This window comes from Furipterus horrens, unplaced genomic scaffold (genome assembly GCF_987537825.1).
Source record: "Furipterus horrens unplaced genomic scaffold, mFurHor1.1.pri manual_scaffold_1, whole genome shotgun sequence".
In the NCBI taxonomy this organism is placed as follows: domain Eukaryota; kingdom Metazoa; phylum Chordata; class Mammalia; order Chiroptera; family Furipteridae; genus Furipterus; species Furipterus horrens.
The window spans coordinates 187210715-187228688 of NW_028327171.1; the positions used below are offsets into that span (position 1 = coordinate 187210715).

At 38.4% G+C, this 17974-nt stretch overlaps 1 protein-coding gene across 1 annotated transcript in view; it reads right to left on the reverse strand.

Moving 5' to 3' along the window:
* Nucleotides 1-17974, reverse strand: part of ANKRD44 (ankyrin repeat domain 44) — a 304111-nt gene that overhangs the window by 10764 nt on the left and 275373 nt on the right. Inside the window, exons 18-22 of the mRNA XM_090282096.1 lie at nt 15371-15572; nt 11291-11378; nt 10105-10222; nt 8586-8802; nt 4547-4634 (exon numbers count right to left, since the gene is read on the reverse strand). Coding sequence (XP_090138222.1) covers nt 4547-4634; nt 8586-8802; nt 10105-10222; nt 11291-11378; nt 15371-15572 — 713 coding nt within the window. The remainder of the gene's footprint in view (nt 1-4546; nt 4635-8585; nt 8803-10104; nt 10223-11290; nt 11379-15370; nt 15573-17974) is intronic.

Here is a 17974-nt window from a genome sequence, read left to right on the forward strand (position 1 = left end):
CAAGACACTGGCCCAGAAATCACTGTCTCACTTGCAATCAGCCAGGACACTGGAAAAGACTGTCCTTGAAGGCTTTGTGCAAGTTCTTTAACGACTCCCATAATCCACTTTAAAAGGAGGAACTCTATGTGGACCCCTCCCAGGGTTGATGAAATTTTGAGGGATTCTCTAGTAAACTGCTACCACTTAGTCCCTAAACAGCCAAGAGAAAACTAAAATTAAAGTCAATGGATGTAGGGATTAATTGAGCAAAAAAGGAAAAAGGGCTCATTGACGTGGACAAGAGTGTGGTGACTGTGAGGGGGTGGGGGTGGGGATAAGGGGACTGCATAATAATAGAAAAAAATACAATAAAGATTACTTTGGAGTATGAAAAGAAAAGTATGCATTGTCTACATACAGCACACCCTTCAAGTTATCTGATTCTACTCCTTTATTGTCTTTAAACTGTTTTTACAACTTTGAAAATTTTAGACAGGTAACTGATAGATATGCCAACATTCCTGTCTGGTAGTGGTTCATTCCCCCCCCACCCCCCAAAAATAGTCAATGGAAGAACTTTGCCAAATTTTCGTACATTCTGTGGCTACACTACTTCAAAGCTGCCTCACTCCAGAGCCTACAGATAGGATCCTGGGAAAACTGGCAGAAACTGACAAAAGTTGAGAATTCTTACGAGAGTGAGGGCTCCCCAGTCTCTGTTGTGCCCAATCAAGAGAGGAAGGTAAAATGTCAGGTAGTCTCTTTCTTCCCAAATTGAGATTCTTGTAAATATAGTTTTGAGGTACTCATTGTTTATCAATCTTTTTTTCCCCCAGGGACAGCTATTGCTGCCTTAATTTTCTTCTTTAGGGTACCAGTTAGTTTTTTCTTATTGAGATATATTATATTGGTTTCAGGTGTACGACATATTGCAAAATAATCACCACGTTATGTGTAGTTAACATCCATCACCACATGTCGTTACAATTTCTTTTTTCTCATGTTGAGGACATTTTAAGATTTACTCTCAGCAACTTTCAAACTACAATTACAGTATTGTTAACTAGAGTCACTGTGCGGTACATTAGCTAGTGCCTTCTTGTTTGTCCTAGTCCTTCTTTCTTTTGGTTATCTTCGGGGGAGGCTCTGGATCTTGGAAGGGTGGTATCTTTGAGGACAACTCTGGCAACCCTTGCGTTGTTCAATATTGCCTGGAATATTTACAGTTTTCTCAGCTGAAAACTTGACAAGATATTTGAAGGGACTTTTAAAAAATAAGTAGTTCTATGGTCAGAAGTTGGCCAAACTGGAAGCTGATTTTCAAAGCCTGATAGGAACATTTTTTAGAATTTCTTCCCAAGCTAAAGCGAAACAATGTGCAGGGGGATGGGGGAGAATCAAAGACAGCGCAAAATTTAGAACATAGAATTTTTTTTATTTCTATCTTAAAGATCTTCTTCCTAATATAAAATAGCAAATTAAAGTTGTCATTGAATGATAGTCCCTTGATATCATTCAGGTTGCAACCCAATTCTTTGAGGAATTAAAAAAAAAAAAACTGTCCTTGCCTTACAAATCGAGTCTTTATAAAGACAGAAAAAGCCTACCTATCCTTTTTACCTATCCCCAAAGCTACCCGATTTATCTCAAAAAGCTGTATTTGTAAAAATTCTGGATTTAGGAAACAAAAATCCATCCTGGAGGAATTCGCCTTCTTTTCCCATGACTTAGACATAGGAATGTTCTACTACTGAGTCTTCTCTAGGAACAGAGTACTATCTTTTTGAAATGCAAACTTCAGGGAGGTAATCTTTATTAGAAAAAAAAAAAAGAAATAAAAAGAAAAGCTATTTGAAAACAGAAGAATGAAAAATCTTAGAATTCTTCCCCACCAATATTAGTAAAACGTGTAGCCATCTGAGCAGGTAAGCTTAACTTCTTCCATCTGCTAGAAACACAATTTGAATTTGACTGTTCTTTTATAAACTAGTGAGTTTGCAGTATCATACCTGTCTTATGGCTAAAATTTTGAAATGAAAGCTATAAGATCTCTGTGTTTGTTTCTGTATTTATGTACGTCCGTGTATGTATACTATAAATATGTGATTTTTTTCTGCCTCCAGATGGTAATGCCTAAATTATTTTGTAAAGAGTGCCATTTAATTAGCTTGAAAATTAGGCACTTTAATAAATCGAGTATACTCTCAGAAATGTAATAATTAACCTAAATGTTTTTTCAAGTTTACATGATCTAGATGATTTTGGGGTACAGGTTATTAATATAAGTTTTCTGGAAATTGTATAATATTCCTAAATATGCCCTGGTATAGTGTTATCAGTCATAATTCCATTTACCATCTTAAAATATTGTGTGTCATAGAAATAATTAACTCTCTTTGTCAATTCCACTATAATAAACTCTCAGCAGATCTTTAATCATGGACATTTTTAAGTCCTTTGTCATTTTCAGACAGTTGTTGTTTTTCTCTGAGGTTACTGCAAAAGTGAGATTCTTGGAAAGGACCCTACTCTCGATCATGGATACCCCTGCCAAGTTATAAGGTGTCACTTTGGGTGCATATTTCAGAACCGAAGAAGGTTCCACCTGATGTTTGATCGTGTGTAAACACTGGAGATTTCAAAAATCAAACTGACTAGGAAAAGAAGTAGCTGACACCGAGATGTACTGCTTCCTCCCAAGATCAAAAGTGTTTCTTTCCATTCCTCTTTCCCTCAATGACCATCCTTCTTCTAACTTTTACCATAAAGATGTTTATGATTCTTTTGTCTACCTTTTGCCTTGCTCTGGCCTAGAAAGACAGTGCTATTGTTCACATAGCTCAGGCCATTGCAAAGGGGGGTAATCCAACCTTCAAACAGCTGTTGTAGTTTTGCCTGTCACAAACTTCTCCCTAATTTCTAAGCCTCAGTTTTTCAGGAACAAGTTCATTGGATAAGCACTTCTAGGGGTGTGGAAACAGTGATATGAAATACATGAACAGGCCAACTGGCTTAAAGAAGTATCTCCTCTTTAGGATCATTTCTTGACTTATTTGTTGCTAGCTGGTTTGGTTCATGGGAACCCTGTTCTCAGGAGCACCCTGCAAACCTTAAGAATTCTTTTACTATTAATAATAGTAATTATCTCCCTGGTCTGTTGTGTATTCTCTTAAGGGTTTTTTTAGTCATCAGTCAACCAACAAATGGTCTTCCTCCAACTGGAATGATCAACTTGACCTCATCTCCTGTGAAATATAGACCACGATCCAAAGAGGAAATTATAACTGAGAATAACTTGCAACACCATCTTGCTTGACCAAAGGTTGATCAAAGGGGAGGAGGAATTGTCAAATTGATCTTACATTAACCTTTCCTTGGCAGGCCAGGCACCGCTGATCCTGGGAAATCATGTCAGCAAAACAAAACTTAACTTTCAGGTTTCATGTTTTTGTAAATGTTCCACCTGCCCCCAAACCAGACTGTTTAGTAACTGTATGTGATCACCCAGTTACATGGGTGATTGCCCCATTCTTATGATAACTCAAGTAAGGCCAGGTATGTAACCCCAGCCAATCAGATGTTCCTTCCCTTTCTTGTTCTTTATTCTTTATCCTGCAAAAGCTTCCTGCCTTTCACCCACTTTACAGGTCTCTGAAATCTGGAGAGTGGACACTGCCTGCTTCACAGAATGTTAAAGAAAGTTTGTATCATCTAAATTGTCTTCTTTACCATTTTAACAGTTCTAATGGCACACACTCATTTCTTCAGAACCCCTACATCCAGGCAGGAGTTTATTGCATACCACTTATAATGCATCATGTTTGGTGTTTTGGGGATATCAAAGTGAAAAAGACATGGTTCTTCTGATTTAAAATCACTTCTACTCTTTATTCTTATCCTTTCTTTATCGATCCACTTTATGCCTCCAATATCCTTGCAATCAAATAACCTGTCTTCATGTGAAGGCCAGAGATAAGGCAAACACAAAGCACTCCCAAGTCTTAGGTCCCCTGGCTGATCATGGTTGCCTAAGTGACATGGGCCCCCAGGTGAACAAAGGACTCAGGTGACCACTGAAGTCTGACTTAAAGTCACTACAGTCTCTGAACAACAGTTCACACTATGAGATTGGAGCAAAAATTACATTTATCCCCCCAACAAAAAACCTTTAGAACATATGAAGAATAGAGAGTTACAATATACGAAAATTTTCTGGAATAAAATGTCTTTCTAATCATTCATAGGCATATTGTTGCTAGCCCCATCTTATTTGCAGAATTTGCCTGACAAATGTGAAGTATATCTGAAGAGCTCTTCACCTGGTGTGTAATAAGCTCTCAGTCCACCTCTCCATGCAGTTTCCCTAAGGTGGTACATGAGTCCCCCTGGAAACATGGCATTCCACAAAAATCTCCTGGACAATCATTAACACTAGGGACCACACTTTGCTATCAGACCTATTTGCTTCTAGAAGCAAATAGCTTTTTCCTTCCCTAAAAGGCAATTTCCCTATGTGTAGTTAAAGAATTAAAGCAATGCTGTTAACTTCCGTAAGTCTACTTACATTGCACAGTGCAGTGGAGTAAAGGGATTGCCGCTAAATGTGCGAAAACATTTTTGCTCCAAAAGTACCTCTATACAGTTTTCATTACCTGCAAGGGAGCAAAAGAATTTAGGGAGTTTGCAAGAAAGAAATTTTGTCCAACACAATCAATTTTTTATCATTAAGTACTGAATTCTGGCTTATGAATTTTCTTGAATTGGCTGAAGTTTCGTTCTTCATGGAATAAAGTTCACAAAATGCTAAAATGTTATTAACTCTGCTCACAGGTGTTCCAGACATAATGAACAAATAAAACAATGAAGGCCATATGGTCTGGTGGAGAGAAATAGATAGAGACCTCACTTGAAATCAGAACAGATTCAATATTATGCTCAGTTCTTGATAGATGAATGCCTAATACATCTCAGTTTGCCCATATTTACAATAGGAAATTTCCCTTTTGTCCAAATGAATAGGTTCACTTATAATTATGCACCCTAGTGAAGACGATAAGATGTGATTGATAGAAAACAGTATCTGAGATAATGCAGGTGAAAGGCTTTGACTATAAAATACTATATGTGTTTAAAATGGCACCAACACCAGTTCCTGGTAAATAATATGTGTCTAATAAGTATTTTAAAAAAAAGAAGTACAGGAATGAAATAAGCAATTATTTTCAACAAGTGACAAGTAGTTACCAAGTCAACTGAATTTTAATTTAAGTAAGGTCTCAGATCTGTTAGCTTACTTGTTATGTGAACTAAGGCAACTCACTTGGTATTTGTGAGCCTCAATTTCTCATATATAAAAAATCGAACTAGCCCGGGCTAGTGTGGCTTAGTTGGTTGGGCATTGCCCCACGAACTGATAGGTCACAGGTTCAATTCCCAGTAAGGGCACACACCTGGGATGTGGGTCTGTCCTCAGGGCATGTGCAAGAGGCAACAGATCAATGTTTCTCTCACATCTATGTTTCACTCCCAATCTTTCTCCCTCCATTCCCCTCTCTCTGGAATTAATTTTTTTAAAAAAATCAGACTAGGAATACTTGCCCTACCGATGTCACAGGATGATGGGAGCTTTACTTGATAAAGGACCTGCATGGGGCTGTGAAGTGATGGACAGTTATTAAGGCAAGATGGCAAAGCTACGTGGCTTTAAAATACAGATTGTTGTCCTGCAACCTCTTCCTGGCTGAACTCAGCGCTAAATTACTTAGAGTTCTCTAATATTCTACCTTAGAATGATGTAGATCAGACAATTTTAAGTACTGAAACACAAATCAAAGCTTTCTTTTACCTATAATGAGAAACAGTGAGACTCTTTTAGGAGAATTAAAAAACATATGAAGTAATGAGGACAAAAATCCCCTAAATGTATGCAAGTTATATTGTTTAGCTGTCTAACTATACCCAACCTTCACCTAAACACTTCAAACCCTCGACTGAAACTCCCCCAAAGGATTTTAGCTTAGGAAAGCAGTGGCCCATACCATTTCTTGGAGACTATATGAATCCCAAACTAAGGGTCTGTCTGTGTAGGGGCCGGGATCCTTGAATGACTCAATATTTCAAAGTGCTCATGGAGGGGATTCTGGGAAGAAGACTGCACTGAAATTGCTTAGCAGAGAACTGGTCCTCTTCCCCTGTTAGCACTGGGAGAGGTCTAAGAACAGAGGCCTGCCATCCCTCCTCTCCCCATCCCCTCACCTCTGGGAAGAGGATGTGGTCTGGTGGGTTTGCCACCTACCATTATAACCAATACATCTTCCCCTTCCTGTCAGATTTCAGAGCTTGACCCATTCATAGGTTAAAAATGGCAATTCTCCAGTGTCAGAGAGGGAACAAAACCAAGTTGAGCAATCAGAAAATTTGGCTCTTACTGAGATTGGAGCCAATGAAAAAAAAGAGGACTGTAAAGAAAATGAAATGAAATGTCTTAAATTAGAGCACCCCAAAAATCTTCCTGGACCCAGTAATCATAGTTTCTGAGTGAAAATTTTAATACAAGAATTGAAAATAGAAAAATAAAATTATAGAAGCAGAGTGGGCAATGTATGGAAAAATATCCATACAAACTTAGGGGTGGGAGACCTTAAGCAAGACTGGAAACCAAGATTCCATGAAATAAAAATATGACATGTTCAACTACACAAAAGTTCCAAATTTCTGCATGGAAAAAGACATCCTAAACAAGGAACAAAGAGAAACGACTGACTGAGAAGAAACATTTGCGACACGTAACACACAGAGAGGATTCATATCTCCAAGACGAGGTGTTCCAACAAGCGTATGAGAAAAGATCAAACTCAATAAGAAAATAAGCAACAGATGGAAGAGGTAATTTCCAGGACAAGAAATACAAATAAATAAAGGCACTATTACATGGGGAAACACAAAGTGAAATAATGAGATAACCTTTTTTGCCCTTCATATTCACAGAAGGGAAAAAGATGATATCATCCTGGGCAGGCAAAGGCTTGGGGAAATATAAGTTTTATACACATGTTTGGTGGAGTAATAAATTACATCCCTTTTTCAAAGTAAAATAGTATAATGTATTAAAATTAGAAAACATACATGTCCTCGTCAATAATTTCATTTTTGGAAATTTATCTGACAGAATTGAAGGTATAAAATATGAATATACATACTGCAGCATTGCTTATAATAAAAAGAAAACCCTGAGAACAATCTGAATGTCTATCAATAGGGATCCAGTTGAAAAAATAATAAATTCTGATACACATATTAATCTATATTTTTCTCTGCCATGAAATATACCACATATTAATCTATATCTATTTATCTGCCATGAAATATACCACTATTAAGAAGATTGATTTATATTGATACATAATAACTTGTAAGGATATCTGCATAGAATGTGTACAGAAGTAGATGTGAACAAAACGAACTGCATCTCTGTGTCCTGATTTCTTTCATGCTGTGACCTTTGATCAGCCTCACTGTCCTTAGCAGGCATATCAAAGCCTTCTAGTTGATGATTATCTGTGTTCCATAAGATGTACCATAAAATTTTTGTTAGTAACGGCCAGAATGACCTGACAACCATGATAAATATTTAAACTGGTGGTAATATTGATTATAAACACTTGCCATCACACGACCACCAGGAGGTATGGCCCCTGGTATGTTCTGCATTCTTTGTCCCTTTGCCTGTCAATCATGAGTGCCTGAGTTATATCATTAAAAAAAAAAAAAAAAAGTACTGTAACAGAGGTCTGTTAGTGGAGAACAATCTGCACAAAGTTCTGGGTCATCTGTCTGCTCTTTCCCTACATCCCTGTAAGGAAATTGCCCTATAGTAATTTCTGTTATATTTTATGGAGCTGCCTGCATCATTCTTCTGTCCAAAGAAAGCTTCTTTTTATAATGACTAGTATACCTCTGCCCCATTATTGGACAATTTCTTAAGTAAACAACAGCAAAAAAGAAAGTTAAATAATGATAGTTGTTATATAATTCTAGTTTATAAACAGATGAACATATATTGTATATATTTATATTTCCAAGGGAAAAAGTATTAAATAAGGCACATCAGAAAGTGAGTTTGGAAACAGAGACTTAATTTTTGAAATGTTATGATTAGCATGCTTTTTTTTTTTACTCAAATAAGTGATAAAAATTTTTATATTTTCTGAATTACAAGTTCAACAAAATAAATGGGAGAAATGAAAAAGAAATGCCAAAAGACAAATCATTCACCTAGTAGTCTGACTAGCAGTCAATTATGACAGATTATGTCATTTTAAAAAATTTTAGCTGTATTATTTTAAACATTGTAGGATCCTTGATTATAACTCTGATTAGGAGTTATACATTACTAATTAACAAAAAGGGAGAAAGTGAATTTTTATTCCATTGAGGCATCGTGGTAGCCCTAAAGGGAAAAATACTAAACAAAAGGTATCCTGGATGTAGAAAGGTTGGAAGTCACAGTTCACAATATTATGCGATGTTCTCACCTCCACTGAGATCACAGTGGTGCTGGGATAGGAAGACCACTAGAATCAGTCAAATGACAATCAACTCACCATTATAGCAAGCCCAGTGCAGCGGCGTGTAGCCTTGGTTATCTTTGAAAGAACAGTCTTCCTCTGAGAGTGCCATCTGGAGCAACTCACTCAGCCACGTGGCGTGGCCACGAGCAGCTGCATAATGCAAGGGTGTCCTTCCTCTGGAATCTTTACAGAGAATCGACACTTCCTGTTCCAGCAGCATTTGCACACATTCCTCATGTCCTGTAATAATCTGATACAGTGCAATTAAAAACACAAAACAAATTTCAGAAGGGCAGAAGACCCAGGAAGTGAAGCAGTCGGCTAGGTCAGGCTGGGCTCAGAGTAAGAGGACATAAATGGCTGGGTCTATGGGAGGTAAACTCTGCCCTACTTCAGAGGAGAGAGGCATGACAACCAGCAAGATTCACATCAGAAAAGTCCATGTGAATGTCAGCATTTTGGAAATGTCTCTTGGCTCTCTAAACATAACCATGAAAGGCGTCATGCTATTGGGGAAAAATCAGGAAGATGTGAGTTAAATCCTGGCTTCCCCTGGTAAAACGTGGACAGGTCAATTCACCTCTCTGTGTCTCATTTCATTTACCTGTAAATGGGAATAATAATAAGGAAAACCCCCTCCCCAGGTTGTGGTGAGGACTGTGCGGTAAGATATGTAGAGTCCCCAGACTGTTGCATGGCCCACAAGAAGTACCCAAGGAATAAGAACTATGATTATGACTCTGATAACTTGGAGTTCCTCTTCTTTTCATTGACCATTGTATTCAGCACCAGACCCAAACAGCACTTTTATTTCCGCTTTTGTTTGATTTAGTTTCCTTGATAAGCTTTAAAAAAATAACTCAGCAGAATGTGTACAGAAAACTGTCCACAGGATACATATTTGATCAGTATACATATTTCAGGTGGGGAATAGGTCAACATTTTTAATAAAGAGCAATTAGAAATAGCGTGACTACTCAAAACTATGTAATCAATGGAATAAATTATGATAGCTGATCACAATGGGCCATTAAAAATAATGGAGCAGAAAAATATTGACATGGAAAAAAGTTCTTGATATTTTAAAAGGAAAAAAGTAGGTTCTAAATAGTATCTTCAGTATTCTCTTTAAAAAAATAAAAATAAGTCTATATACTGAAAAAAAAAAAGGATTGGTTATATAAACCAAAAAAAAAAAGGTTGTTATCTCCAGGAGGTGGGATTACTGGTGATTGTGATTTTCTTCTCTGTGCTTTAAACAATTGTTTTATAAAGTTTCTATGATGTGTGTTTTAAATCAGAAAGCAGAACTAATTCTACCCACAGTAGGAGTTCATGTATCTATTATCACAATCTAACATGAAATCTCAAGAACAGGACCTAAGAATACCTGCCATTATTTTACTTTTGCAAAAGATTTTATAATTTCTTTTAGTCTGACTGAGGTTAATTGGAAACAATCATTTTACTAAAAATTCCTATGGGGAAGAAAAGAGACAACATCCTAACGACAAAGCTGCTAACAGACTGAAACGAAGGAAGACGTAAATACCCCTCTGTGTAAAGCTGTACATCCCATGATGTCAACAGCATCCACGTTTGCTTCCTTTTCAAGTAACAATGAAACAGCATCAATGTGTCCATATGCTACTGCAAGCATCAGTGGGGTTCTAGGGAGAGATAAATTAGGCTTTTTAGAAGATTAAAAAACAACAACTACTTATCACTTCCAGTGGGAGGACTCCTTTCTGTCTTTCTGTCACTTTGTCTTTGCTTCTCCTTCTCCCCACCTCCAACCCCTCCAGGAGAGTTGCTTGATATTTTGAGTGCCCCCAATGTGCTATGTGCTATTTGGAATAAATTATCTGCCTCCGGTGTTTAATGGCCGCATGGAATGGTATCAGTGGAATGATTAATATGGGTGGGGCAGGGAAAGCTTCCTTCTCAAGATGTTCATTACAATCCCATCATTCTCAAAACTACATAGCATTTACTAAATACCAATTGAGTACGGACTGCGTGTGTGTAAGGAGACTCTCTTGTTCTATCAGAGTAGTTGTACTCGTAATTTTCTCTGTTGGTGTTTGCTCAGTCTTTCATTTGAACAAAGCATCACTGCCTTAAGGAAAAGCCTGACAAATCTAGGAAAAGATAGTGCTGGAATCCAGGAGGGGGAGGGGTCCCGGTTCTGACTTCAACACTAACTCATATATCTGCGGTGAGTCACTACAGCATTTTAGCTCTGTATTTCAAATTTGTAAGAGAAGACTGGGCATAGGAATGGACTGACAGATGGAAAAGACTTTGGAAAAACAAACCCAGGGAAGTATAAAACTATGAAGGATTTTAATGATTGAGATAACTTCTTGAGGTCATTGCCAGTATTAATTTTAAAATGGGAATGTAGCAGCTTCAAAAGAGGGTAAAATGGATAGAAAAAAAGGAACAAAAGAGGACTGTTTTTAAAAGGCCAGGATACATGACATAAATAGTTGGCTCTTTTTCATCAAGACACACACACACCAGCCTACATACCTTTCTTGGATATATATAGTCTAGCACAAAGTCGCCTCATTATTCTAGGGTTCTCAACCATGAATTTCACTCAAACATATAAGCTCCCCCACCCCCACCCCCACCTAAAATTCAGCAGTCAGCCCTCCTAGCTGCTTAACAAATTAACCAATCACCTTCTGTGACTGAAATGTCAACCCCAGGCCAACCACGGGAACACTTACTGTCCTTTGGCATCTTTCACGTCAACCGCTTCTGGGTTGTCTGCAATTTCTAGTAATAGCCGCAAACACAGTGTGTGACCATTAATTACTGAAAAAGAAAATAATGGACATTCTTTTAACAGACCAATACAATCATACATATCCTTCCAAAGTGCAGTTTACGTGGACTTCGAAACCACTGGTTTTCAACTGTTGCTGACAGATATCCCCAGGTTACTAGTTCATGCTAGCTGCTGGGCACAGTGTGCTCCAATGCTTATTTTACTAGTCCATCTTCTCCTTTCTTCCTATGGGGCATGTTGGTCCTAACCTAACTTTTCCCTGTTTCATGTACTGAGAATTATTTTTTCTTTAAAAAAGAATCTTGAATGAAACTGATCATTCCTCCCAACTTTCCAGGTACCTCTTTTCTTCTCTGAGTCACCCAATACCATATAATCCCGTGTGCAGCTTGCCTTCAGACTGCTTTAAAAGGAAGAAAGATGGGGCAGGAGAAGGTAGAGGAGAGGGAAGAGGGGAGCAGGGAGGAGGAGAGAGGAGAGGAGAGGGGAGGAACAGAGCGAACGGGTCCTGCCTCTTCGCTCAGTCACTGTACATTCTGAGGTAGACTTTGGAGCAACAATTCTGATTGATTAGAGGTGACTTAAAGCAAACCCTCAAGCCGGGGAGGTGTACAAAAGCCATCAACTCAATTGTTCATTGACTGACGAGCTGGACGGGCTGCCCGTGGCAGCACCTCTGTCCCCAAGTTCCTCAAACCAGAGCCCATTATTTCTCAGCCTGACAGTGTCTCAAACAAGCGGGGGAGAGGGGGGCAGGGCGAGGCGGCTCTCCATTGGCCTCACACCCCTGGATCCCCTAGTCCCCTGCCCGCCCCTCTCTTCCCCTGCAGAGCTTGACTCCGGAGGCTTCTCCCGCTTCCAGGCGCTGCGGGGTCCTCACTCCTAATCTCCCAGCGGACATAATGGGTGCTAGCAATGGGCAGGAGATGCGGCCATAACAATGTTAGTGGCCTTGACCAGCTAGGGCGGCAATACATGGACGCGCCCTTGTGCGCACCAGGCACGACGCTCCTTCAGCAGCGGGTGCTTGGGCGTTGGGAAGCAAACCTCCTAGGATGACAATTCCAGGGCGTGGTGGAGGTCGTGGTGGGTGGGTAGCTACTTCCTCCCGTTTGTTGAATGCAACCCACAGCCTAACAATAGACATGGCTTTCCACTCACAGTGTGGGAAGAGAACAAGTAATGTTTAAACTTCCCAGTGTGACCCTCTCTCCTCTCTGAACAATGAGAACATTATAAAATACATTGCATTTACCTCGTTATGGATGTAGAGAGAGAAGGGAATAGATGCAGTTATGTTAGGCTAATGAAGGCTCTTCAAAGAGCTGCATTTTACAGTCCTTTTTATTGCATGCCAGTCATGAGAGAATGCTAATTTAACAATGACACATTTTCCAGAGACAATACATATTAGAATTAGCTCACATTCACCGACGCCACTCAAATTAACTACAGGAATAATGCCCACATTTTGTAGACCATTGCATTCAGCTCATTGTCAGCAACATCCCATTTATGTACCTCAGGAGAAAATTTTGGGGACTGGAATACAAGCAATATATTGCTGTTGCTGTTGGTTGGTTGGCTTGTTTGTTTCTTTTAAATAGTACATTAAATCTGTTACCACTGGTAACTACTATATACAAGTAGTTCAGTGTATGCTTGAAAGGAAATGATTATCAGAGAACTGACAGCTAAATTCTACAGGCAATGGGTTCATAAAGTGGAGGGAGGTGCAGAGGAGTTTGATTGATGTCTCTTTCCATATCAATATGACATTCTTTACATGCTCATAATCATAATAGTTCCAAGGATATTTGATTTTTGGCTAAACAGAAAAAGGGAGAAAAATAATCTAAGGTCATATCACTGACCCAGTATGTTGGAAAGCAAACCAATTTCTACAGTAGCACTTTTTTTTTTTTTTTTTTGCGGGGGATGAGGTGGGGATGAGGTATGTTGCAGCTTTTTGAACTGAGCTAACAGCCCTCAGATAAATATAAGTCCCTCTTATTGTAAAAGTGTAACCAAACTAGAATACTAGTTGGCTTCCCACACATTACATTTTTTCCAATTGTCTTCTAGCAAAGGGATGCTAACACCTTCTTAGCTGTGCCCTGCCAAGTCCAGCTTTGTCTTAGACTAGCTCAGCCACCCCTCGCTGTAAGTGACAGCCATTTTTTCAGGCAGCTCAAAGACCACAACTGTCATTGCAACTAGCTGTGCCAGAACCTCTAATATCCATCCTGGCTCCTGTTCCTCAAAGGATTCCCAGGATTTGAAACAACAAAAAAGTTGGCCTTTCAAGGGAGTTGGAAAAAATTCTAGATAAGTAGATTTTCCAAGCCCAGGCTAAAGTTTCCACACAGCAGACATTTTGTGGAGAAGAAAGTCAAATGATAGCCTGTGTTATTAAATGAATCACATAAGGGAAATCCAAAAGGAGTGAGTCTTCTTGACCACTAGGGGGCTCCATTGGACCATAACCTATAGAATATCAAATAAGTGACGATTATTTTTCATTGTTTACCTGTCTACAGGAGAGATTTTCCACAATGAAAATAGGTCCTTTATAATTATCAGGAAGTACCTGATAACTAAAGCATGATGCTTGCCTTAATAACAGGCAACCAATATTTTTAAAAAACTAAATTAGAACTTTAGAATAATAATACCAAACCTTATAATACTTTATAATAATACCAAAAAGACTGTGCAAGGAAATACAAATTTACAGTTTAACCATACCAACCATTGCTGACCTCATGGCCTAAGTTTTCTCCTGGAGTAATTATTTCCAGGTAATTAGGCAACAGCCATGTTTTTCTTATCTCCATATTGTTTTCTTCAGTGGTTTGGAAATCAAGGATGTAGATGGAAATACTTCTACAAAGCCTAACATTCTGAGAAAATTTTCCCAAGTCACAAGGTCATTAAGTCTTCTGAAAAACTACCTTCACTTCTTTGTTTCCTCAATATACTAATTTAATGGTGTAAGACAGTTATTTCTCATTATAAGCAATTTACTATCCTGATCAAAGGTGGATATCATTGAATTCCTGATCCCAAAGAATTTTATGCTTTAGCTGACCTAGAGACTTTCCACATTATTTTTAGATATGATTAGCAGTGTCTTGAAACAATTTTATATATACTAGAGAAAAATCCGAGAAAAGGCAAATAACTTACTTTTTGATATATACATGCACTATTATTTAAAAGTCTCTGTATTTATACTTGAAGTATCAAAAATCAGAGCTAAGAATCACCACTAAGGCTGGCAGAATGATGTACTGATTAGACTGCTGTCTGATGATTCCTTTTATGAAATATTCCTGAAATATCATGAATTTTATGTTTTAAAATGCTGTGTGGTTTTGTTCTATGTAACTTATCTGAAGATCACAGTAGACCTTTCCATTTTTTTCAGAAAGTTTTGTGATGGCTATTGACCAAAGGTTCTGAACTCTCTTTTGAGTTAAGAAGACCAGATGGAGCACAGAAGACTTTTAGAGCTGGATTTATAGTACTTTACTCTGTACAATACTGTAATAATATACACATGTCATTATATATTTGTCCAAATTTGTAGAATGTACAACATCAAGAGTGAACCCTAATGTAAACTATAGACTTGGAATGATTATGATATGTCAATGTAGGTTCATCAATTGCAATATAAGTACCACTATGGTGGGGATGTTGGTAAAGGGAGGGGCTGTGCCTATGGGGTGGGCAGGGGACGTATGAGAAATTTCTGTACCTTCCTCTTAATTTTGCTGTGAACCTACAACTACTCTAAAAAAATAAAGTCTTTAAAGATGGTCAGAGCCTGTCTGGCCAGAGAACACCAATCTTGTTTAAGTGGATAGTGATCCAAGCATTTTGGAAGTGTAGGCATATCTGGTATAGAAATAAAATATTTTAAAAATTGGGATAAAAGAAGATGCTGCCATTCTTTTACTGAAACTTAAGTGGGCTACAAAACTAGGGTAACCAGACTCTTGACAATACCTACCTGAGGCATGAAGTGGGGTTCTTTTGGTTACATTGTCTTTCACAAAGATGGATGCGCCCTGATTGATAAGTGCTTCCACACATTCTGTGTGTCCCTTAAAGGCAGCCAGATCCAGAGCAGTGCGGCCTTTCTCATCCCTGATGTCCAGGTCCACCAGTGACTGCAGAAGGACTTCCAAGGCTTGATGGTGCCCATTGTAGGCCTGCAAAGAAGAAACCAATGACACAAATGTTTGCTCATCTCCAATCCCACAATTATCCAAAGGAGAGGCTAAGCTTCCAAGATCACAGACAGAGACTACCCCAAAGAGCATGTCAGAAAGACACTTGGGAGAATTATGGAAACAGAAGAAACCAAAGAATTAGACTGAAAAATCATAATACATAAAACTCAGTTATTCAAAGTCTGTCTAGAAGGTATCCAGCCATGTAATATGAAAAATAGAGATATTTATTGAAGAAGATACAAGAACATGGTACATAGGACAATGACGCCTCAGTCCCCTTCAAAGTTGGCACCTTGGGACCTCACATAGTTCTCCCAATCGCCATCAACTACCCCATCATATTTTCCTGAATCTCATCAACAGTCTAAAATCTTTTCCCTTTGAAAGGTGATTTTAGTTTTGGGAAAAGCCAGAAGTTGTAGGATGCCAAATCTGGGCTGTAGTGGGGCTGAGTCACCTGAGTGATTTGACATTTCACTAAAAAGCTCTGCATGAGACATGATGCATGAGCAGCTGTACTGTTGTGATGAAGCTGCCAATCACCAGTTGCCCATAGCTTCAGTCTTCTGAGTCATCCAAATAGTTTCTGCAGAGCAATGTTCAAGCTTAATGCAAAATTTGATGCAGATTTGTTGCTCTACTTGCTTAGTCATTTTGAATGCGATGGCCACACAGTACACATGCTCACTCAGCGACATCTACTGCCCTCATTGACTAGTACAGTGAAGTTGTCATTGTTCACACATGCATTACAGTCCGTTCCCCTTGCCTGCCAGGTAACATCGATATTGTGCAAACTGTTCTCATTATATAAACAATGGCTGGACTTTCTCTGGACAGACCATATATGTACATATATGATATGAATATGCTATATGATATATGAATTCCTTCATGTCTTTTCTCTCTTGACAAATAATTTGCACTAAGCATATCATTGTATTCTTATATTTATATCTGTTAATCTACTAATCTACTACTATAGACTAGTATCTGACTGAATTAATATATTCTTATATCTGTTAGTTCAGTCTTAAACATATTAACATAATGAGAATATTTTTTCAGGAGACTTTTCTGTTAAATCTGGAGAAAAAAAGTTACTAAAAACATGGGGACTTCATAGCTCAACAGAGGCATGTAGACCTTGTTACAGTTCAACATTTTAATTTCTAACCATGTGACCCTGGGTGAGTTTCCTAATTTCACCTGGTTTGTTTCCTCATCTATAAAATGAGACAAATAAAAGGTACCACCCAGGGAGGATGAATGTCTTGTACATAGTTGATGCTTCTTCCTCTCTCCTTTGCTTCTAGCACTGGTTATAATAAAAACATAGAAAAAAAAGTATGGAAATATGCTCTATGTACCAGTGCCAAGTTCAGATTTATTCTGAGGTCCTATGCTATCCTAAGGTTAAGAGCCTTCATACCACTAATAAACAAAAGTCTGAAAAATGATTTTTATTAAATCTATAAGGTAAAAAATACACATGTACACATAAGACAAAGGACATTGAAATAAAGAAGGTGTTCACTGTGACTCTCTAACACCAGTGCCTCCTCCAGCTCACAGAGCTCCAGCCAAAGGGAAAGCGGGGTAAGTAAAGAGGTCTCTATACCATGGCTTGTACAAAGCAGACTGCCCTAGGTGAAGCACCTAGGAAGCAACCGGCTACCAAATCAGCTTGCAAGAGTGCACCCTCTACTGGAGGGGTGAAGAAACTACATCGTACTGTGGCACTTTGTGAAATTAGATGTTATCAGAAGTCCACTTAACTTCTGATGTGCAAACTTCCCTTACAGTGTCTGGTGCAAGAAACTCCTCAGGACTTCAAAACATATCTGCACTTCCAGAGTGCAGCTATTGGTGCCTTGCAGAAGACAAGTGAAGGCTATCTGGCTGGCCTTTTTGAAGACACCAACCTGTGGGCTATCCATGCCAAATGTGGAACAATTATGCCAAAAGACATCCAGCTAGCATGCCGCATACGTGGAGAATGTGCTTAAGAAGACACTATGATGGGAAACATTTCATTCTTAAAAAAAAAATTCTCTTCTTCCTGTTATTGGTAGTTCTGAACGTTAGATAATTTTTTCCATGGGGTCAAAGGTACCTAAGTATATGGTTACAAGTGGAAAATAGGGGACAGAAATCAGGTATTGGCAGTTTTTCCATTTTCATTTGTGTGTGATTTTTTTTTAATATGTCATTATTTTTCACACTATAATACGCACCTGACCATAAGATGCACTTAGGTTTAGAGGAGGAAAACAAGAAAAAAAATATTCTGAACCAAATGGTATACTAAAATAGTTAATAAGATATAACAGAATAATATTTCAACCATGTAAATTGAATAGTAGTCAACAGTGGTA